The sequence below is a fragment of the Saccharomyces kudriavzevii genome (assembly GCF_947243775.1).
Source record: "Saccharomyces kudriavzevii IFO 1802 strain IFO1802 genome assembly, chromosome: 3".
Classification (NCBI taxonomy): Eukaryota; Fungi; Ascomycota; class Saccharomycetes; order Saccharomycetales; family Saccharomycetaceae; genus Saccharomyces; species Saccharomyces kudriavzevii.
The window spans coordinates 177,662-201,219 of NC_079274.1; the positions used below are offsets into that span (position 1 = coordinate 177,662).

The 23,558-nt window shown below is 37.9% G+C and overlaps 8 protein-coding genes and 1 non-coding gene across 9 annotated transcripts; 1 reads left to right on the forward strand and 8 right to left on the reverse strand.

Moving 5' to 3' along the window:
- Window positions 1–600: 600 nt before the first annotated feature.
- On the reverse strand, window positions 601–2,847 carry NPP1 (nucleotide diphosphatase/phosphodiesterase NPP1; the record flags this gene model as incomplete). The annotated part of the gene is made up of 1 exon (XM_056232058.1): window positions 601–2,847. One exon carries the CDS (start codon window positions 2,845–2,847, stop codon window positions 601–603), a length of 2,247 nt encoding a protein of 748 aa, XP_056086375.1.
- A 977-nt stretch (window positions 2,848–3,824) lies between these two features.
- RHB1 (putative GTPase RHB1) lies at window positions 3,825–4,454 on the reverse strand (the record flags this gene model as incomplete). Its single annotated transcript, XM_056232059.1, has 1 exon — window positions 3,825–4,454. One exon carries the CDS (start codon window positions 4,452–4,454, stop codon window positions 3,825–3,827), a length of 630 nt encoding a protein of 209 aa, XP_056086376.1.
- Window positions 4,455–4,784: 330 nt separating this feature from the next.
- On the reverse strand, window positions 4,785–4,856 carry Skdi_3.trna8Q. The gene has a single exon. It is a non-coding gene; the product is annotated as a tRNA-Gln (tRNA).
- A 1,397-nt stretch (window positions 4,857–6,253) lies between these two features.
- Window positions 6,254–7,480, reverse strand: SKDI03G0940 (TLC domain-containing protein; the record flags this gene model as incomplete). Its single annotated transcript, XM_056232060.1, has 1 exon — window positions 6,254–7,480. The coding sequence occupies one exon, from the start codon at window positions 7,478–7,480 to the stop codon at window positions 6,254–6,256; it is 1,227 nt and encodes a 408-aa protein (XP_056086377.1).
- Window positions 7,481–8,343: 863 nt separating this feature from the next.
- Window positions 8,344–9,864, reverse strand: FEN2 (Fen2p; the record flags this gene model as incomplete). Its single annotated transcript, XM_056232061.1, has 1 exon — window positions 8,344–9,864. The coding sequence occupies one exon, from the start codon at window positions 9,862–9,864 to the stop codon at window positions 8,344–8,346; it is 1,521 nt and encodes a 506-aa protein (XP_056086378.1).
- A 557-nt stretch (window positions 9,865–10,421) lies between these two features.
- On the reverse strand, window positions 10,422–10,911 carry RIM1 (Rim1p; the record flags this gene model as incomplete). The annotated part of the gene is made up of 2 exons (XM_056232063.1): window positions 10,422–10,587; window positions 10,670–10,911. The coding sequence occupies 2 exons, from the start codon at window positions 10,909–10,911 to the stop codon at window positions 10,422–10,424; spliced, it is 408 nt and encodes a 135-aa protein (XP_056086379.1).
- A 389-nt stretch (window positions 10,912–11,300) lies between these two features.
- On the reverse strand, window positions 11,301–13,919 carry SYP1 (Syp1p; the record flags this gene model as incomplete). Its single annotated transcript, XM_056232064.1, has 1 exon — window positions 11,301–13,919. One exon carries the CDS (start codon window positions 13,917–13,919, stop codon window positions 11,301–11,303), a length of 2,619 nt encoding a protein of 872 aa, XP_056086380.1.
- A 1,094-nt stretch (window positions 13,920–15,013) lies between these two features.
- Window positions 15,014–15,719, reverse strand: RPS14A (40S ribosomal protein uS11; the record flags this gene model as incomplete). Its single annotated transcript, XM_056232065.1, has 2 exons — window positions 15,014–15,420; window positions 15,713–15,719. The coding sequence occupies 2 exons, from the start codon at window positions 15,717–15,719 to the stop codon at window positions 15,014–15,016; spliced, it is 414 nt and encodes a 137-aa protein (XP_056086381.1).
- A 3,698-nt stretch (window positions 15,720–19,417) lies between these two features.
- BPH1 (Bph1p) lies at window positions 19,418–23,503 on the forward strand (the record flags this gene model as incomplete). The annotated part of the gene is made up of 1 exon (XM_056232066.1): window positions 19,418–23,503. The coding sequence occupies one exon, from the start codon at window positions 19,418–19,420 to the stop codon at window positions 23,501–23,503; it is 4,086 nt and encodes a 1,361-aa protein (XP_056086382.1).
- Window positions 23,504–23,558: the final 55 nt, after the last annotated feature.

The window sequence follows — 23,558 nt, forward strand, 5'->3', positions numbered from 1 at the left end:
GCTTTCCGCTTTCTGTTTATTTGTTTTTCCTCATAATTGTTTTGATTTTACTCTGTTGGAAATGCGAAAATTGTTTTGGTTTTACCTGATTGCGACCAATTCCCGGCTTTCCTAAAAAAGGAATTCCCGCCCAATGCAAGGACGACCACAGAAACGGCCGCGGTAGAGTGTGTGGGTGCGGTAATTTAACGACAAGGAGGCATGGGTGTGCGTGTAATAATAAGGGAGAAGCGCGGATACGGGACTAGCCACCCGGATTGAGGTTGGCATATGGCCTCTTTGCGCAATTTACTTAGTTGCAACGTTTCTCCTTCGAGTAAAGCACAACAAGGAAAGAAATATTCGAGGTCTAAATGACGAATTGAAGCCCCTCGTTTAGGAAGGAGCGCACACGCCTGGTTTCAGCTTGTTTCTTTTTTCTCGTGTAATTACTTTTCTTACTTAGTATATCTTATTGATGTTACTGCCATCCAGATGTGGGAAGTGGGCGATTTTTATGTTAAATTAAATTCCCGGAAATGTCTCTTCCTGCATGCAAGTGTTTTTTTTGCTCGGGTCCCTTGTGAGCGCGTCCTTTATCTCTTAAGTTCATCGTTCTGCTTACGTATTAGAGTCGATTAAGTCATCAATGCTGTCGATTAGATCGTCGATGAGCTCCTTCGCGTCGCCGATTATCTCTTGAAACCAATTTCCCGCTGCGCTGGCTGTGGCTCTAGCCTGTGTGCTGCTGCTGGTTCTTCTCGATGACGGCGATGCCTCGTCTGGTGGGGTACTAGTTACTGGAGGTATCGAAGTCGTCATTGGTAGTTTTGTCGTTGATGACGAACTCGACGCGGCGGCTATTTCTTCAGTGTTATCCTCGTCCTCGTCCTCGTCCTCGTAGTCGTCATTGTCGTCATTGTCATTGTCATTGTCATTGTCTTCCTCTTCAGGGTACCCGCCCCAGATTACGTTATATGTGCTAGTTTCACCAAATCTATCACTCAAGTACTCAAAATCGTCTTCAATCACCACTTCCTCGCTACTCTGAGGTTCACGAAGTTGCTGCATGACTAGGTCGCTGCCATCATTTGGGTTTCTATCCTTCTCCGCGACGCCGCATATGTCGCACAATAGATTGTATATTTCGGTATTCTGGAATGGTTCAATGTATCCCTGTGGGAAATATGGCCCCATGCCGATAAATACCGATCTCATATCGAGTGCACTATTATTGTACCCATGTGACCCAATTGTGAACACATTTTCTTCGTTTTTATCTTCATGGTCACCCTTTTCCGTATTCTTTAGCTGATTTTTCTTCATCACTGCATACCCGGGTTCGGGTACAATCCAGATTGAGGCCATGTGATGATTTTTTCTATCATTGAAATTCCATTCTTCGGGGAAGTTTCCATTCACGTAAACTGTATACTTGTCTTCATTTATTGACGTCTTTAATTCGTGGTAAACTTCGTTGATTTTTCCGGAATCCTTTAACGATATGGCCATCATCGGGCCTTCCAGATATGCATGCGACACGTAATCCTTCCTCAATTTCTCGTCCAGTAAATCTTCCCAGACGATAACATTCGAGGGAACCACGATATTACTCATACCATGATCACTTACAATGACCAAATTAGTAAAGTTCGTTATATTTCTTTCTTGCAAAGATTCGACCAGTTGCTGTAGAAACATATCCACATCCCCTAAGGTCTCAGTGAATTCCTCGTAATAATATTCGGATTCTGCGGGGTATCCATGTTTGTGCCCGAATGCATCTACGTTTGGTACGTAACCGAGAATTAATTGTGGTCTTTCCGCCAATGTGCTCATGTCTACGTACTCCATAATCTTGGATAACTTTTTTGGTAGCGGTTCCTTAGCATTGAATTCGTCGAAGTAAAATGGGGTTCTTTCTTTTGCAATAGGCTTCTCATGATTGGGTTGCAGTTTTTCTTCATTATACTTGGTATAATTCACCTCACTACCAGGCCACATATGCGCAGCCGCTTTAAATGACATGTCACCGTCAAATGCAGACTGAACAGTTTGCCAAATAGGCTCCGTTATATTATTATTCCATATCCGAGGGTCCAGGACGCCCGGATGAAATTCTTCGTCAAGATCAGAATCCCAAAATACGTTGGAGACTATACCATGGTGTAGAGGGTATTGCCCAGTGACTAATGTCCAATGATTGGGGAAAGTTTCCGTGGGAAAACTTGGTATCATAAATGGCGTGGATGTAATATTCATACCTGCGTCATATTTCAATGTATATAAGTCATGCAAAAATGGCGTATTTCTCTTCGATATCAGTGATGGATGGAAACCATCCAGTGAAATCACTATCGTCAAGGGGAAAAATTCATGCGTACCATTGAAATATTTTACGTAAGGATCAAAATTAGGGTTACCAAAGTGTGATAGTACTGTCACGGATTGATTAGATTTTGTTATATTGATTAACAGGGCTAAAAAAACTGCCAATATTAATGAGCCAAGCAATAGACGGAATATCATTTTCCAAGGTATTCTAGAGTGAAAATCTGTTCCCAGGGCGTACTCATTATTATCATCGTATTCAGTGTCAATAGGTTGACCATTCGCATCCAGCTCGTATAGTGGGATACCCCTTCTAAAATTGGAATTGTTCCCGTTATCTTTCGAATCGTTCACTACTATTCGACTGTTAGTCCACTTCAGTTTGTTTCTATAAAACCAATACTTCATTCTAGTCCAGGTAGATTGCCAGCCCGACCCTGAAGCGTCTTCAGTCGTTATATAATCATCACGAAAGGGGTCTTCACTAAGATCTTCCAGCTCGTTATCTAATGATTCTAAATCGTTTTGAAGCACCATCTCTAGAGACTTATATGTTTCTCTTCCTAACCAAATGAATATTATAGTAGTTTACCAGGCTAACCTGTATATTATATCCATGTTTTTACAACCTTTTGCCCTTTTCTTTTTTTCACCCTGGCATCGTCCGGATTTCCTATTTGTTATTGCTTTCTGCCTTAATATATTTGAACTAACAGGAGGAAGACAGATATCCTCTCTCCAGTTGAGCTGAACTTTTATTGGTAATGTGCTTCGACATAATGGTCTTTTAATAATGTGTTTATTCCTCAATGATTTTTTTTCTGTTATTTACGTTGTGTAGGTAGGGTCTGTCTTTTGGGAAGATTAGATTAAAGAAATAAAACTTCAAGATAATATTCGTAAATGTAAATGAGTATTCATTGTAACAGTTACACATTTTTCTATCAAGATGTTGTTTCTGTAGACATTGCAATACGATAATTCTTGAGGCTAACAAGCAAAACTCAAGGCTGTCTCAAATAGAAAAAATTGCTCTTGCATTTAACAGGATGCCCATTAAATTCTCCATATTTGGTGCAACAACCAACATTTGGTAATCTTAACTATTGGCAGTCTTCAACTGTGGAGTTAATTCATGTTTTGAATATCAACAGCGACATACGCTGAAGAAATGCAGTAGAATACCTTTTCCTGAGAAGAAACGCCATCACCGCTTGCAAACGCACATTTTAGATACAACCAAAAAGTTCATTAGTAACAACAAGGCTCCCTAACCTTCTGTTGGAAAACTACGTTCCGGGGAATTAGATGATTGGTGTATACTCGGATTTGAATAACCAGGCATCTACAGTTTCTGAAATGCTTTTTTATTCCACAACCTATTCCTATAAGGGTACAAAAGTGAATAGAGTTTATGAGAGGGAAGAAATAATACTATATACTAAGCGCACTGATTGTTTCTCTTACTAACAGACCCAGTGACATCTCCAAAATACCGGGACAAGGGCGATCATTCACATAACATTGCATTTATTGTTATTTTCACCATCAAAACCCAAAGTTCCCTCCACACGTTCCATTTGTTTTAAAAGAAGCATAAATAGTTCTTCAACATTATAATCTTGTTCGGCACTACATTCTATAAACATCGCTTGGTTCCTCTTATCCTGACTGCCAATTGTTGAAGCTAATTTCTCTCCCTCAGTTTTCGTTACACACCTTTTTTCACATTTTGTACCTCTTCCCAAGTCAACTTTTGTACCCACAAGTATCACCGGGAGATTATCTTTACCCAGTTGATCGACCAGCTTATCCCAAAGAATGGGAATAACATCAAAGCTTGCACGATTTACAATACTATAACACAGTATTATACCTCGTACGCCCATCAAGGATTTCGTGCTTAGTAATGAGACTTCATCTTGGCCTGCAGTATCAAGAATCTCCAGCGTACAATCGTGGTTCTTGTAAGAAATTATCCTGGTAAATTCGTTTTCTATAGTAGGATAATAGGACTCAACGAACCGCGATTCAACGAAACGAACAGTTAAAGTTGTTTTACCAACATTTCTAGCACCTATAAGAGCAATCTTTCTCTGAAAATTATGTATGGAGTTCGAAGATGAGATGGTAGAGTATTCCATTATACTATAGTCTTATGTTTTTTCTTAGTCTTATCTCAATGAAGCTTCTTCAGGAAGAGAAATGATTAAAAAATTGAATACGAAAAAATCAATACGAATGAATCAATAACGAATGCAAGATTCAAGTCCCTTGCTACCAATACAACTGGCAAATAATCTGTGTTTCTGTAAAACTGCACTGATTTGCCAAATTACCAAGTCAATGCAAGTTCACGTGTTTAATAGGGATGTGTTGTCATAAATCCAATAAAACTACTACCTCTCTATTTCTAGGAACAGTACAAGAAAAAAGAAAAGGCAATGAAAAAATATGGCTTTTAATTGAGAAAAAGGTCCTACCCGGATTCGAACCGGGGTTGTCCGGATCAAAACCGAAAGTGATAACCACTACACTATAGGACCAGAATTCTTGAAAAAAATTAATGGAAGACTTATAGATACCAAAATAATCAGGAATGTTCCCAAAACCAGTTGAAAGCGCAGAATTTCAGATTTAACTAGTTGTACAGGTATTTATACATTCGGTTCGGTATATCTAAGCAATCTTATAACTGGCTTAACGCACTTATTATTACGTGCTTCATAATGTGTCTGGTTCTGTTACAGCAAGTAGGCTTCTCATTATTTACATTATAACCATAGTTTCGCTCTGAAAGCATTTCAATGGCTAGTGGCATATCCCTGGTGTTTAGGATGAAGGATGGTAAACTGATGTTTGATAAACGGGGACAAGTTAAGTTAAAGATTCATTAACTAACATCAATTGCAATTTATATGTAAAGGATGTGGATTGTGTTGATAACCAGTACTTGTAATTAAGGCAAAAAAGCAGGATTATCATATACTATATAAGAGAGATATGTTAAACACACACCGACTGAATACGTTGAATATAATAATGCATTAGGGAATTAAATATAAATTCAATTATCGACTCATAACATTCATGTATAAATTCCGAGTTGATGTTCAGTTAATGGACCTTTGATTTCAGTTATGCCCCACCGTCCGAACAGCTCGTTTAGCATTCCTTTATTCTACAAAAGGTACGACGCCAGCGTTACATATACGAATTACACTTTAATATACAATCTGAAAGTCACAGTTAGTAACAGTAGTTACTTATATAGATAATGATGAACCTATTTGTTTGACGAGTCATTATTTCGAACTCCTTTTAGATTTTAGAGTTTATTATTATATTGGACATATTTAACATGTGCGATCGGCGTGTGTTTTGAATACCTCTCATGTATACAAAAGATTTTGCTTTTGTTCTTAAGTAGTACTGCAGGCTAACCACTAATTATGATCAGATCCATTCTACGGTAAGTCGGGCTTCAATGCTATTCGCAATATGATATCACCAGTATTTAACACATCAAGTCCGTCGCAAGAGAATCAGCAGAGAACGCTAACTATCCGTGCTTATTTCGAGATCTAAAAAGTATAATTCCCATCATATTTCCTCCTATATGGAGAGTTCGATTTCTTTTGCCGTGATATTCATGCGATATTTTGACATATTGAAGAGATTATCGGGTGATTTGCAAGAACTCTTAACTAAAGGATTTGAAAGCCGAAAGTCACGCTTAAAGAATATAGTCATGGAAACATAGCAACTGAACTATTATTTCTGACTCCTAGTCTAGTTACGCATACTGCTGTACGTATACACTTATTTATGACAACGTTTCACAGCTTTTTACCTACCTTAAATGTTCGGCATCAAAGGTGTGCTGTAATGAACTTTCAGTTTGTACCCCTCGCTGCGAGTTTTTGAGGCAAGTATTCAATAATCACGCCTGCTTCAAACTCCCATCGTTTTCTTCGTCCGATTCGCTATCACTCCTGTCATCCTTGGCAACACCTTTCCATATGATCCTGAAAAGAACCCTAAAAATCAAGAACAACCAATATAGATTCACCAATTGTAAAGCACCTATTAACACAAAGACAATTGGCAGGGAGATCCAACATTTGTATTGCTGAGTAGCAAAATTCAAGACATAATTACCTTCTGTACGAAACTGAGTTAGTACGGACCATAGAATTCTCAAATTTATGTAATGACGCAAATAGATCCATGTCATGACGAAGATGAAAAAGGTAGGAGAAGCCAAATTAGAATCCAAGTAATTTAAAGTCTTGGATAACGAAAAAAGAAAATCTGAAACGTCCATTGTGATAAAGACTGGCAGCCCCATTTTAGTGAAGTGGAAGACGTAGGAAGACCAAATCAATAGTAAAGTAACAATATGGTGGAAAATCAATTCTTTATGGTCTTTCCTTGGTTTTTCCAGTTGCAATACAAGGATACATGCTTGTTGAGCCCAGAACGCAGCTTGGCCTAAATAAAAGACTTTGAGTAGAAGGGGATTTGTCAAATCTGGATAAGTTTTATACATGGCTTCTGTGTCAAAAAACCATACATCGGAATGATACATACAATATATCCCGAAGGGTCCGGAAACACCAGTATAGAAAACCGCATACATCTGTTCCATAATTCTTACAATTCTGTGCCTAGAAGTGACATGCAGCCAGATTGCAAAGGGCCTAATTACAACATCCATTAGCAACTCACGCAAGAATGTAAAAAATATCATGTAGTAAAATACAAAGCATAGATCGTTAATACCTTTGCCATATGCATTCGTGTCACCGACTTGATATGATACAGCAACAAACCTGTGTAGTACGTTTGTCTTTGTAGTATTACCAGAAGCGAAGTAAGCACTATACACCGCAATTAAGATTAACGAGGGAGCTATCCAAGCATGACGATAACTTATCTCTCTAAATGAAAACCAAATTTTCTTGACGAGATCGCCGTCACCCTTGGCGGCTTCAGACAGTCTTCGCATGCGTATCTCAGCAGCTGTCTTAGATTCTTTTGTCTCAGACATAGTTCCAAAACTAGGCACGGTTTCCCCCAGATTGATCCGCCATATGGAAGACCTGCGTCTTGGCCTTGTCCTCAATTTCAAATCACTGCTCGATGATTTAGGCTCTAACGTTGACATAACTTGCTCGCTAACGCTGTCTAAAACTTTTACCAGAAATGTAAATAACGAACACAGCACGATGGGCCAGCAAAAGTATTGTATAAAAAAGAGAAATGTCTCAAAAATCAACAGCTGTATCTTTCACCACATCAAATGTGCATTACAAGGCTAATTAAGGCTGAATAGATGAGTTTTTAAAAGTAACAGTTGAATATCATGAAGGAATGAAGATACAGGTAAAACAAAAGGAGTGTATCAGGCCAACAAAAAAAAAAATAGTTACTTAGATTTCTGCTCGGACTTAACTCTATCCTACTCGTCCACGTCATTCGTCTACCCTGGGAATGTAAGTTCACAACCATTGGTAAAAACAGTGAAAAAAAAGACCGCAGAGGAAACGTTCCGTGGATCGAAAGCGCCCCGTGGTTTGTAGAGCGTTGCCGGAACATCGACACCTGCCTACGCTTAAATTTATCTTGTTTCCTGTACATCAAATAAGACATTATATGTCACCATAGCCTTACAGGTTCAAAATCTGCGATCAAGATATCTAAAACACTGTTATACTTGCCGGATTTAGTTTTACAGGTAAGAAATTAGAAGAAACCTTCACAGACGACTCAAAAGTTTTACCAAGTACTACCACTTTTTAAGTAAACAAGCAGAAATATTGTTGGGAAAATAGTCTTTAAATATCGTTCTAAACTCAGCAAAGTGCGAAAAAAATAAAATTTGACCTAATTGAGAAAGCGTAACAAAAGCTACGAAAATTTCCTAGGAGCAAGCTTGATATCTATTGTCCCTTCACTTTGAAGCGGAACCTAAAATAATTCACTAGCAATGGACAATGACGAAAAGTGCTGGAAGGTAGACGGGTGTATCTAACGAAAAGGATTTGAGACTTCGGCCATTTCTTCATCACCATCATTTTCGTCACCTTCTTCATCCAGGTTCTCCTCCTCCTCCTCGTCTTCTCCGGGCATGTCATTAGCATCTATGTAAGAAACAGGTTTCTTGGCTAGATTCTCTCTTATCTGTAGTGAACGTATGACGACTGATACCACACCGCTTGATATTGCTGTGGCCAAAAGGGCATAGCAGCCTCTCTCGAACTTAGGTACCATATCTGAAGAAAAGAATAATATCGACCACCAAGCGTTGACTGCCCCTGAAAACATATTCATTGAAGCAAGAACAATAGCACGTTCTTGGAGATCTGCATGACAAACAATATTGGCCCATGAAAAAAAGACTGCCTGTCCAGCATATGCAACGCCTCCAAGGTACTGCGCAGAAAAAACGATTTTTGGATCCAGTGGATTGGCACGTATTAGTATTGCAACAATAATCATGACTAAGGATATGAAGGCGGAGACATGCCAAGGTCTTGCTTTTGGAACTTTACTCATATATACAGCGGAACAAAGTGTAGAAACTATACCCACAGCATATATGCCCGAAGGATAATTGTTCCTTTGCGCTAGTGTATACTTTTGATTTTGCAACCATAATGCAAATGTAGAATTAGATGCGAAACCAAGATTTTCACCTCCAAGAATCCACACGAGAGAAAACATCCACCAGTGCCATCTTTTTAGAACCCTAGGGATGGTTGACCAATCTAATCTGGTGCTTTCGTCTCTAGCTGGGAGTCTTCTTCTGGCGTAATGTAGTTCTTGCTCATTAAAGATATATCTTGTCATGGAAAACTTGTTGAGAGCACTTGCTTGATCAGGCAAACCTGGAAAAAAAATAAATCCATAAATCGCAATAGGTAATGTGATACAAAAATCAATGATAAATAACCATCTCCAACCAGCTAAACCGTTCTGACCGTTCATATGAGTAAAAATACTTGTTTGCATAAATCCACTGAACATAGAACCCACTAAACCACTACCAGTGAAAATTGCACTTCTTATTGGCAGCTCAGCTTCTTTGTACCACGAACCCAAAACAAAATGTGTCCCAGAAAACGTACAACTTTCAAATAAGGCCTGGAAGAATCTAATGACGCAAATCTGTTTAAACGATGTAACACGGTACATTCCCAAGGTCAACAGCCCCCAAGCAAACGTGCAAAAACTCAGCCATATTCTAGGTGGAACACACAATAAGATCAGGTTATTAGGAATCATACCGACGATATAACCAATCATGAAGATTGTGTTGGATACAGTCAAGTCATTTCCCACCATGTTAAGATCTTCCTTCATACCAGATATATATGCGTTGGTAAAACCGACACGATCCACATAGTTGATCCAGTATTGTAGGCAAACAAATGATAACACAAACAAGTCTATCTTGAACAAAAGGAATCTCTTATTGATTGGACGTTTGGAGGCAATGGGTTTACTCTCCACTTCATTTTGAGTGATGGTATTTGGGTCCTTTATCATAGTCGAACACCCAAGCTCTTTTCGATCGATGATTCTGAAAACAAATTGTCGGATCCCTGTATTCTTTTTAGACCAAAATAGGAGGTTTGTTTCACGCCTCTCAAAACTGATGTTCTCTTTAACACTATATGCATGTGAAAAGATATAACAGCCAGAACTGTTGATGTCGTTGAAAATGCCCTTTATAATGCATCGCTTGAATTACCAAGATCAAATCTCATTAATCAGTGAGACGAGCAGCAGCTGTAGCATCGCAAGAAATGGGGAGCGTTGGCTTAAATTCTCTCACCTCGGATTTCCTTCCACAAGTTTCCTATTGAAAAGCCTTTGTAGAGTCTCATCTTCAAAAAAAGAAGACTGACGTAACACATATTGACCAATTTAGAATTATATATATAAAAATTGACGTATAAACGTAGCTTCTCATTTATTTAACTAATTTGTAGTTTCAAATGTGTTTTCCTATTTGCCATAAACTATTATAAGTAAAAGAAAGCATGCTTTGAAAATAAAAACCCGAGAAAAAACCCCGAGACAGGCTAGCATGAATATTACAGTTATTCAGAAGAAGCAGCATCTTCCTGACCCTCAGCATCTTCTATTTTCTTCCCGTTTTTCAACAAGTTGATGTCCTTTTGGACTAAGCTTAAAGTAGTGCCCTTGGAGCCGTCATCTCTTTCAAAGACGTAGTTAGCAGCATCGGCCTCAACATATACTAAAGCACTGAATATATAATGAACAAATGAAGATGTTAGTAAATTTCAGTGTGTAACCATGAAGTCAGCAAATAAAAAAAATAACATACCCTTTTCTGACATATTCTGTCAAGAAGTTGATTTGTGGTTCATTAAACACGGTGACGTTGTACCAATTGGTTTGTCCCTCCCTTCTTGGTTGTGAAGCGATACTATACTTCAAATAACGATTGTTATTGGCAGAGGTATGTTCAGTGAATTCGGAACCAATACGACCGACGATAGACATCTTGGAGAAATCCATCTTCTTGGCGGTAGCATGGAAAAAACGGGATTGTGTACGTAAAAACATATTAACTGGTTGATATGCTTACTAGTTTCTGTATTTGTCAAAAACCCCGATTATGAAGGTCCTGTTATCACAATAATGGCGTTTGTCTTTCACCAGCTCTGTGTTAACTTTTTGTTTTTCCTCCCGCTTCAACGCAAACGCTTTTCAAGCTGGCCTTCGAATAACAGGCACTGTATGAAGCAGAGAAAAGGAAAATAGCCAATGAAGAGAATAAGAATTTTGTGAAAAACATTACAGTACATAAGTATAAATCTATGTAAGTTTTAGAACAAAGGAGTTTCGCAAACCTTCTGAGAGGAGAAATAGGAATTGGTGGCGCATCCCCGCGTAGTATGGGCTGGCCAACCATAAAGAAACAAATATGTAGAAATGAAGACTTACCAAAAAGATCAGGCAAGACCATGGTAGTTGCCGGTGGTCAAGGTTCTCTTCGTATTTACGTCCAACCAATCACCGCCAAATGGGTTATTTTCATCCAATTCTTGGCAAGTCAACGAAATACCGCTACCAGCTCCGCTATGAGGTAGTGCTGTGTTATCTGTCTCATTTATAGTGAATTTAGTAATGACACCCTTCGCGGATTCATGCGCTAAACCGTCTGTAATGAATCTGGCAATTAATCTTTGGCCATCACCATTTCTTGTTAAGACGACTGGATCTTTAAATCTCCACGTTATTCTCTTTTTTTCTTTACTGAAAGAACCCTGAGGTTTTGACAAAGCACTTGTTGCATTGGCGCCATCAATATTTACAAAGACAACCAGGTCTTCAATGACGATTTGTGATATGTCCTTAGGTAGGCTCGATGATATCCTGACGGTCAATACAACACTTGCCTGGTGAGGTTCAAATCTCCAGACTGGATGAATAACAATAGGGGCTACTGACTCTTTTATAGAATATTTGATAGCGCCCAAAGTTCTGGAATCAATGAAGGATGGATTGACTTTAAATTCTTCCGCGGCCACACGCTCGATGAAGGCCTGATTCAAGATAACCTTTTCGAACTTAGCACCATTACAGATTTTCAAATTAATACCAATAGGTAAAGAGGGATTTACGATGGAGTTAGGCAAATAGTTTAGCGCAATTTCACCGATCAATTGGGAACTTTGCAACATTCCATCTTTGAAGGAAGCATTGAGTACTTCTGCAATACTAGCATTCAGTCCGAAATGGGACATTTCCAGTGAGGAGTGCTGGAACAACGACTGCCCTACTAACGAGGTTGATGAGCCCGTGGCCTGAGGATTTAGCTCCTTTAACTCGCCAGTAATTTGAGAGGTAAGCGTGGAAACTGGACGCTCTTGAGGTGTCGAGGACAACGAAGAAGAAGTAGGTGTAGAACCGGAGCCATGATTCGGTAATGCTTCGTATAGTTGAGAATCTCTGCTATGAATGGCATTCTGCTTCCTTGATGGCGGTAAAGCAGGAGCACGAATATGCAAAGGCCTAGAATCCATTTGTGCCGAAAGTTGGCTATCGGCTATAGCAGTAGGAATTGAGACACTTGGAGAGGCAGGTTCGACCGGTAAAGGTTTGGTTTTCAGTTGCGGTTGGAGTGGGGGTTGAGATATTGATATCGGTACCGTCTTAGGGATTTCATCCGCACCAGTTTCTTGCGCAACCCGTGGGGGACTTTGCTGCCCGCTTGAAATAGGCATCGAAGTTGGTATAGAAAGTGGTGTAGGGGATGTGTCAGCAGTACTAGGTACCTCTACGTTATTGGGAGTAGCATGAGGAGGAAGTGGCGGAGTGTCACTAGCTTCAGCTGGAGTCCAATTATTTGATTTTGAAGATGCATAAGTGGGTCGACGTTGCTTCTGATAGATGGAAGAAGTGGCGGCAGAAGATACTCTAGATGAAGAGTTATTCGCGTGTTCTGTGATAGATTCCTGAGTATGAGAGCTTGATGGTAACTGTTGTTGTCTCTTATTCTTGGTCTTATTTCTACCAAAAATTGAACCAACCTTAGATCTCAAAGTATGGGATGATTTTTTTGATTTCAATGAAGAATTATTTATGGAGTCCGAAAAGTCGTTATTCATGAGATCGCCATGAGTAAGGGTTGAGGACGCAGAAGCAAGACGATGGCCGATACTTCCAAACGTACTCTTTCTCTTGTCCTTTTTTGGAGATTTCTTATCTCTTTCGGTACTTAAACCAGGAGCACTTTCGGAGGTAGACGTTGGGCGAGTAGCAGCGGCTGAAGCAGATATTACATCATTAGTAGAAGCTTCCTTAGAAGCAGAGGACAGTTGAAAGTTGTATTGGCTTGCGTCTCTGGCGAAACGATCAATTTCAAGTTGAGGTTCAAACGCTAAAAACTTTGTCATCACACTTTCACATTCATTGGTAGCATTCAATAAGTAATCGCTAAAACCGGTTTGAAATCTCAACATACAGTTTTTCAAAATGTCCAAACGGTTATAATCGATTGTCTCGAACAGTTCGAAAAGATAGGGGCTTTGCTGGTCCCATTGTCTTCTCGCCTCTTCCAAGTTGGTGGATTTTTCGTTATTCTTACTATAGTGCTCAATTGAGGCAGCGTTTTTACTAAGCTTGGAGTGCAAGTCCTTACTTTCTCTCCAGCTAGTATTGTTTTCCACGGATTCCTTTAATTCATGAACCACTTGATGATCCAAGGTGTTATAGTATTCCGTACTTGCCTTCAAGTCCGCCTTTAATTCTTCAATGACGGTATTCCATACACTTCTAAGTTCTCCCAGTGAGTCAAACTTGAACGCACTCATTTCCTGCGGAGTCAATACGTCGCTTTCAATCATTTGAGCATTCAAAATTTTCGTTATATCTTCATTTTCAGCTATTATTTTCCTCAATTGCTGGGCATAACTTCTCTTTAGGTTGGATAATTCCTTGAATAGCAGATAAAAGTCTTTGTTTAGCAATTTGACCTGTGATAGTCTAATTCTAATAGTCTCGGTAGCTTCATAGGGACTTTTCGAGGTCAATATGCTATCTGCATATTTTGTTCTTTGTTGCGACATGATAGACGCTTATTCGCACTTCCTAAGTGGACTCGTTCGGATACAAATAAAAAGAAACTTCTTTATCAAGGCAATAGCTGTGAGGTTTCTTGTTCGTAGCTTGTGAAAACTTGGGCTCAGTATTAGAGTTTTTCATTCTGCACGCACTTAAGGGGCCATTTGAACTACACACGATGTAGAAAAGGAGATATCACGTACAACGAGTGAATAAGTGTCGATGTGCGCAATGTATGGAAAAATATATCTAAAACCATATGTATATGTCAAAGTCATAAACTTTTTTCTACTAGTTGCCAACAGTATTTCTGCCCATGAGATTCGAATATTTACTACCCTAAAGAGGAAATTGCTAGAGAACACAAGTGAAATCGAATGTTGGCACTCAAGTGGGCATTGTGGTGAATAAAGATATGGGAGAGTGAATAGCTACATCCCATAAAATTTTCGTCTGTAAATCGAACTGGCTTACGCAATGTTACTTTCTCACTTTTCACTGCCTCCTCAACCCTAGATAATAAAAACGAAGAAGTCGTAGAAAATTGTTTGATGTTTTCATGCGCGCCCTTCAAAAGAAAAATTGTATAAATATATCTAGAAAATCAAGCTTCTGATTTTTTAAATTTGAAAGGACTGAATAAGGTGGCCGCAAAAAAATGCGGAGAATGGATAACGATGACGAGTACGTCATGTTGCGTTTGTTAGATTTTTCAAAACGTAATCAAGTTCCCCAAACATCCTTGTTAACAAAATTATTTAAAATGATGAGTTTTTTGAACACAATTTTAAGCTAGATAGTATCTGAAAGCATTTAAACTTTATGATTACAGTGTTTTCGACAGTTTTAATCTCTGAGACAATTTTGTTCGCCCCATAGTAAATATCACCTTGCTTTTATTTCCCATCCGTATCATTGCTTGCACAGGTGTATGACCTTGAACTCTAAAAAAAAGGTAAAAAATGTAGAATTTATTTTGTTTATTACTGAATTAAGTTATGATGAGTTGATTTGAGTATGGGCGCTATATATTTTATATATACACATTTGTTAATTGTAAAAAATAATACGGCAATACAAGTACACGTACGAGTATAACTCATAATCTTCTACCTCTTCTACCACCCTTCTTTCTGGTGGAGTCAGATGGAACTGGAGTAACATCTTCGATACGGCCGATTCTCAAACCAGATCTAGCCAAAGCCCTCAAAGCGGCTTGACCACCTGGACCTGGAGTCTTGGTTCTAGTACCACCGGTAGCTCTGATTTTAACATGGACGGCAGTAATACCAACTTCCTTACACTTAACGGCAACATCTTGAGCAGCCAACATAGCGGCATATGGAGAAGATTCATCTCTGTCGGCCTTGACCTTCATACCACCAGTAACTCTGGCGATGGTTTCCTTACCAGATAAATCGGTAACATGAACGAAAGTATCGTTGAAAGAAGCGTAGATTCTGGCAACACCAAAAACTTGGGAATTGTCACGAGCTTGAACAACGTCTAAACAGAAAAATAATGATTGATATCGGGAGATATCACTAAGTAATCACGTTAGTATTCGGTCCTTTTTTTTCTTCTAAAGTAATCCTCATTTCCATTGAAAATAAAATAATCCCAGGTAGCATGCATCATAAAACACATTGATATTAAAATGTTCGAAACGATAACCCCGTTTAGGCATTTATGTGTTCTTAGAGTCTTCGATGCGCTATGCACATCACCAGAAATATCTAATAACATTCAATGGGATATGGTTGGTCCTTTGGATATTCATTGTACGATTTAAACATACTAGACATGGCGGGTTCTTGTGGTTTCTTGGATCTATTTAGTCGAGAATTCAGAACCTAATGGAAAGAATCCTTCCGTTCAAATATAACGTTTAATAATCAACTTTTTCAACTTGCACTATCCTGCCTAGTAGGGAACCCTTGTCGCAGATGGAATAGTCTCAGAAAGCTTTGCTGGAAATCGAAGGATTCACCAAGCGGCAGTGAAAGGAAAAAAAACAATCGATGACCGCACCGATTTTCAGAAAATCAAGAAAAAAAACCCAAATTTAAAGCAGTCTTCAAAATGTACAGGTGTAAAAAATCCGTACACCACATGGTGTTTAGTTGCAAGCAGTCCTTAACGGTAAGTGCACTGTTGTATGTAGAAGAGGAATTATTACGCAACAGAAGGATGCAGTGAAATATTTTTTAATGAATAAGAGGTGGGGATAAATAGATCTGTTTGGCCCATGTGAAAGTACTTGAAAGTAAGTAAGAAGAGAGCATATAAATATACTACAACTTGTAAGCTTTCGAATAACAAAAAGAGCCATTGGAATTTATTCTCGAACTCAGTTGTAGAGAGGACGTTGCCTTGGAAGTCACAAATCCCCTACAATAATACCGGTCCTTGAAATGTAAATTATTTTATTAGCTTTCTTCCAGTTAATCCATCTACTAGAAGAAACAAAATAATGCACCAGAAAAGTTCTCCTTATAAAGGAGAATACAGAGATAAAAAAAAAAATGATATGATATCCGCTACCCGGAAAGCAGATCCAATTTCACGATTTTAGGGAAGTACAGTACAACAAACGACAATGGAATTCATGAATCAAAGCAAACACGCCGTTCTAACAAACACTCAAAAGGATTTTACTTGTTAATTTGGTTATTTTCTACAAAACAGGCTGTTTCCACCTTTTTTGTTTGTGCTGGTGAGCAAAAAGAAGATACCCGCCGCATTCAGTTTAACTTCAGCGGTTATTTTTGCTCTTACCGAAGGAAGACTAGACAAAAAAACAATAAGTTCAAGAGAATAGAGGATAATATATCCATCATCGCTCGCTACTGCTGATACTCACCATTTACTCTTCCTCATTTCAGGTGCCGCCATAATCAGAAAAACCGGGTAATCGGGAGGACAAGAGGCTTTGATCTCAAAATCTTTATTCCGACTCATCGGCCCCTTTCAGTACAACAGTATCCCGTTTACGTGAGAATTGTCAACTCATCTAGGCCGAAAAAATTATTCCAAAGTTCCCATACGACGTTTCTTAGTGGCACAACTGCAGGCGAACTGTTATCCTCACCCATTTGCTAGAAAAAACCGGGGATATGCACTCAGTCACCAATGCTGCCTCGAAAGTTCTAAAGTTCCAAGGAGATATGAATAAGACAACACTGATTTTGAGAGATATACTCATACTGCAATCGATTGATAATGATGTTGAAGCAGATGTAGAAAATCCTCTACAGTATGAGTTAACGGAGATCATACAGGGATATTCCAATCAGGATAATACTAGTAATAAGAGTGAAAAAAGCATAACTGAAGAAAAAGTATGTGAACTTAATAATTATATTTGCTTGGCGTTTTCAAAAAGGTTTGATCTAGGGCATACTAGTGAAAGTTTCAACGTGACAAAACCTAGACAATGGACGCAATTGCTTGAAACACTAACTGATTCTATTAGTTTTGCTGTGGTTGTTCAAATTATTGTTACTTTAGCTAACATTTCCTTAATTAATAAACAAAACTTAGGGAAGTTAAAACAGATGAGGAGTAGAATTTACGAAATATTATCAGAGAAAAACGAAACCTGGGAATGTAAACTACTACAAAGCACTCTTATAGAGTTGTATACTTTGATGCTTTCCGTGGATTGCACCCCTTCCGAACTACAGAATCTATATCTCCATCAGAATTCAAAGTTTTGTAACGATATTTTAAATTCGTTATCACTGCAAGTATCTGATTCTCGTTCACAAAATTACTTACAGCTCGAAAATGCATATAAAACTTTCCAAACACAGAAGTCAGCCAAAATTAACAACTCGTTTCTTTTTTTCGTCGAATTCAATACCATTACGTCAAACAGGATAATGACTGTAGATAAACATATATATTTGGAAATCAAAGAAGGTCTATTTTGTATTTCAAATGATAATTATATGATCGGTTTATTTGAAAACTTCGAGTTTGAAGTGAGCAATTTGTATTTTGTCGCCGTTGTAATTGATCAAAATAGCCGAGTAACTTTATATGTTGATGGAAATTTGATAAATCAACTTACATTGTTTCAAAACCCAATATGTCAATTGAGTACTTGTGAACTAGGATCCATGATTTGTTCTTTCAAGCTTTATAGATTTTTTTTGTGGGATGGCTTACTAACCGAATTTGCCATAAATGTACTTCATGGTATAGGCAGCTATTACCAATACACATTTGACAAAAAAGAAAATGCTTGTGGAATATTATCGAGTTGCAAGGACGTTTTGATCGCCAGGGCTCTTTTAATGATGAAATCATCAGCTGAAATGTCATTTGCCAAATTTGCTGCCGAAATTGAAGTTCTTGAAATAGGAAATATCGCTATTGATATTAATCCAAATGATATGATTCAAGACTTTACTGAGTCTCCTATCTTCACAATAAAATTGGACGAAAACGTACGCTCTAACGATTTCCCAGAGATGGGTAAATGCTACCTCTATCAGAGTTCAAGCTTGCTTTCGAAATTTGTCTCTGTTGATTGCATACGACTTGCGTTTTACAATATGGCAAAATGCAGTACTATGGACGACTTATTCCGTCATGTGTCACATCTGATGAATCTTTTACGAAATATTGAAATCCTCAATTGGTTCAAAAAAGATTTCGGCTTTCCTTTGGTTGCTTACACTCTAAGGCAAAAAATAACTCAAGATTTATTTCAACCTCTGAATATTCAATTTTTCAATTTATTTTTAGAATTTTGTGGTTGGAATTTCAACGATATTTCTAGATCTATAATTATTGATACAGAAGCCTACGAGAACTTGGTACTTAATTTGGATTTGTGGTATGTGAAGGAGGATCAAAATTCCCTCGCATCAGGCGGATTAGAGATTATAAGATTTCTTTTTTTCCAAATTTCAAGCTTAATGGAAGCTTCGGTTTATTCCAAATTCAATGCCGAAAAGTTTAATAAAATGAAAACTCTGGAAAAACTGTGCTTGAGCTATCAAGCGACTATGATGAAAGAGGATCCAAAAAATAAGTTCAGCGAGCTATCCAATGATTTAATTTCTGTATTACTAACCTTATTGAAATACAATTTCAATAAATGGCATTTGCAGTGGTTTTTACATCTTTCGTATTACTTCGTGAAATGCAAAAATAAATGTTCTGCAGAGATCATACTTCAAGCGATAGATCAACTTTTTGCATTCTACTTGGATCAGGGCAACGACGAAAATGCCAAGATACTCTCAAAAATAATACCAATCAAGCTTATGCTAATGATTATGGATCAACTAGTGAAAAATAATGAATCAAGTCCTATTATATGTTTAAACATTTTATTCAAGACAATTCTAATCAATAAACCACTCTTCAAACAATTTTATAAAAATGATGGTTTAAAACTTATCGGGAAGAAATTATCGCCTTACTTTTTACCTACTCAATAGGTAATTATACAACTGTTAACGAACTATTTTCAGAAACTGAGGACGACATGCTTGGGAAGAGTAAAAACAATAAGATAATTACGAAAGAAATCATCTGTTTAGCTATCAATTTCATAGAGTGGCATGTGATAAACTCGAGTCCCAATGATTCCACTTCTCTATCGAATTTGAACAACTATACATCGAGATTCATCGAGAATCTGGAGTCCTTAAGTAGGATTCCGACAAACGCATCTGTATTCGATCCTAGGGACAGTTATGTGACTGTTTCATTATTGGACCTCTTGATAGCTTTGAGTGAATCTGAAAATATCTCCAAGTTTGAAAGCTCTTCGAACCTGATTACCAGTCTGATTAGAAATAATATAGTACGCGCTCTTACGAAATATGCCGCTTATGATTTTGAGGTCTATATGAGCAGGTTTTTTTGTCACCGTACAGAATACAAGCTAGCTCATCCAAAAACTGTAATAAACAATTCCAATTACTTAGAGCTCTCATTTATGGTTAATGTATTGCCTGGCATCCTTAACAACCTGATCGATGGCGATAAAAAATTAAGCATGATGATATTGAAATACCCGTACATGATGTCAAATCTTCTTCATCTTCTTCGGAAATTTCAACCTGATACATCACAAATCGTAATGCCTAAAGACTTTTATTTTTCGAGTTACACGTGTCTTTTGAATTGCATCACTCAAACAGGTAGGTCATCGTTTTATAATTTCAAAAATGTATCAAGGTCCCAACTGTTACAGGACTTCAAAGTTTGCATAATAACCCTAATTTATTTCAATACAACAAACCGAATAATTTGGGGAAACCGACAGTACGAGATGTTTTGTGAGTCAATAACGTTGCACCAAGAAGTTTTGTTCGAGAACGGGGCATGTGACATTGAGACTACTGCTTTATTGCTCATTTTTTTAACCATTATGATGAATGAATTTAGATCTAACGAAGTAATCTTCAATTGCATAAAAGTGATAATTCGAAGCAAGAAAAAGAAATTGAAGGAGGTAGCAAATTTCTTCAATATAATAGGCAAGAATGATGTTATCGAAGGTTTGAATCACGTGCTATCGAGCGATATGTGTGATGCAACAAACTTTGCAGGTGAAGAATATCCTTTTTCTCTCAATGATGCAGAACAACTAAAATTCAAAAATATTGTCGCCAATTTCCTATTTAGTAAGACCAATTTTGTGGCACTAAATGTCAAACAGGTTAATAGCCAAATTTATGAATGGAAGAATGCGAGGTTCGAATACATAACCCAAAACAATAAAAAGTGCCTTGCTTTATTCAGAAAAGATAACACCCCTTTAGATTTTAAAATTAAAAAGTCTATATCAAGATATACTTTGAATTTCAAAACCGACAGAGAAGAAAATTCGGTATTTTACCGAAATAGCTTGGATCTTTTACTTTTTCATCTGAAGCATATCCTGGAGATACAGACAAATCATAAGCTTTCTTGTAGATGGTCATTGGACTTTGTAGAAGATTTTGATGGAATGAAAAGGAGGCTCCTGCCCGCCTGGGAACCAAGAAATGAAACGCTCTTCAATGAGGAAAATACGAACCGTGAAACCATAACAGGTAGCAACAGACAAAGGAGAGAAAGCGGAAGCGTTTTATCTTACGAATTTATCGAAGATGCGGAGGCTCTTGAGTTGGAGCCAATTGGTGGTTTGAATGAAAATAGGAGGATTCTTAGACTTTTAAGAGACAATGATTCCATTACAACTATCTGGAATTGCAGTTTAATTATTGGATTGGAAATCAAAGAAGGTATTCTAATTCATGGTAATAACTATCTTTATTTCGTAAGTGATTATTATTTTAGTTCAGAAGATAAAAAAATCCTGAAGCTATCAGAAGTGTCGCAAGAGTTACGAGACGTGACCGTTGGTTTAATTAATGGTGCTGACCCTAAGAATGTATCTACCCCTCTCAAGCATGAAGTTTTCGTTTGGAAACTTCTCCATCTCACTTTCGTGACCAAAAGGCCCTTCTTACTTCGTGATGTTGCCATCGAGCTATTATTTGAGGAAAGAGTTAGCGCTTTTTTTAGTTTTTACAGCAAAAGGATCAGAGATGACGTTCTGCGAGTATTGAATAAAATCCCCAAACATCTTCCTGCTGACCCGATTTTTTCAAGCGTTTTGCAAGAGATAAACAACAGAGGTAATACTATAGTAACAAAAAATGGCATAGGAAAGGCAAGCATTGCTTCCAAATTTACCAGCGTCTTCTCAACAAACAATAGTTTAATAGACGGATTTGAATTGAGTAAAGAATGGGTTAGGGGAGATATTTCGAATTTTTATTATTTGTTAAGTATTAACATTTTGGCGGGAAGATCATTCAACGATCTAACTCAATATCCCGTGTTTCCTTGGGTCATTGCAGATTATGAAAGTGACACACTTGATCTAGAAAATCCCAAAACTTACCGAGACCTATCAAAACCTATGGGCGCCCAAAGTGAAAAGAGAAAATTACAGTTTATAGAACGTTATGAAGCGTTGTCTTCCTTAGAAGATCATGATTCGGCACCGTTTCATTATGGCACGCATTATTCATCAGCTATGATTGTGTCTTCATATTTAATAAGGCTGAAGCCTTTTGTCGAGTCGTTCCTATTACTGCAGGGCGAAAGTTTTGGTCCCGCAGATCGCTTATTTAGTTCGCTTGAAAGAGCCTGGCGCTCTGCGTCTTTTGAAAATACGACAGATGTAAGGGAATTGACGCCTGAGTTCTTTTATTTACCTGAATTTTTGACTAATGTTAATAACTACGACTTCGGTGCGGACCAAAGCGGTAGAAAAGTTGATGATGTCGCTTTGCCTCCTTGGGCAAATGGAGATGCAAAAGTTTTTATTCAAAAAAATAGAGAGGCTCTGGAAAGTCCGTACGCATCGGCACATTTGCATGAATGGATTGATTTGATATTTGGCTACAAGCAAAAAGGCAAGAATGCTGTGAACTCTGTTAACGTATTCAACAGGTTAAGCTATCCGGGCGCCGTAAATCTGGATAACATCAATGATGAGAATGAGCGAAGGGCTATTACGGGCATTATTCACAATTTTGGTCAAACACCTTTGCAAATATTCCAGGAGCCTCATCCAGAAAAATTATCCTGTAATATTAGACAGTTACCAGCAGGAGGATGGCGAAAAATCTCAAGTAAGCCGATATTCGAAAAAGTGATTCTTGGCCTAGGGGAAAAGAATATACCAGTGGATTATGTTATTCATGACCCCAGTTGCTCCGATTCACTTTACTGGAGAGGGTATGCCTTCCCAAATTTGTTTTTCAAAACAGAGAAAACGTTGGTCTCTTTGAGAATTGTAGGGAGAAATTCATTAAAAATTGGAGCGGACGTTTTCGAAAAGGTACATATGGCCCGAATCACGTCTTTTACAGATTGGAAGTTAGATGAATTCATAACCGGTGATGAAACTGGATTGATAAAAGTTTGGAAATATCATAAGAATAAGCATTCCCCCTCTGGAAACCTTGAAAACAAAAAAACAATGTTTGGGCACTTGTGCGAACTGAAAGAAATGCGCTGTTATTACGACTATAATACACTTTTGACCCTAGATATCAACGGCTCGGTATATGTTTGGGACATGATTAATTTCGAGCTATTAAGGAAAATAACAGGTAATGCGAAAAAAATTGCAATTTCTCAACACACCGGAAGTATAATGGTTTTAAAAAGAAATAACTCAATTTTGGTATCCAATTTGAATGGTCAGAAATACATATCAAAGGATTTCGATCCGGCTAAAATTGTAAGTTCGATTGAATTTTTTGATTTTTCTAAACTATATGCAGGCTACAGAAAACATATTTATTGGAAAGAGATCGAAATACTACTGGTGGGATTTGCAGACGGGACAATAGAGGTTTACGAACTCCTTTTGACTTCTCAAGAAGAATGGGCGATAAGGCTAATCAAACAACTTTCTACGGAGAGAGAAAACGCCATAACTAGCATTAGGGCACAGGGAAAAACATACTTATCCCAAAAAAAGCAGAAAAATAAAGCGGAGCTCAGCGAATTAGAAGTAATTGCAGGAACGGTAGACGGCAGCTTAGCCATTTGGTATTAGGTATGCCTTTCAAAGGGTATGCTTTCTTAGTTTATACCTTTTTTAGTCGACTTTT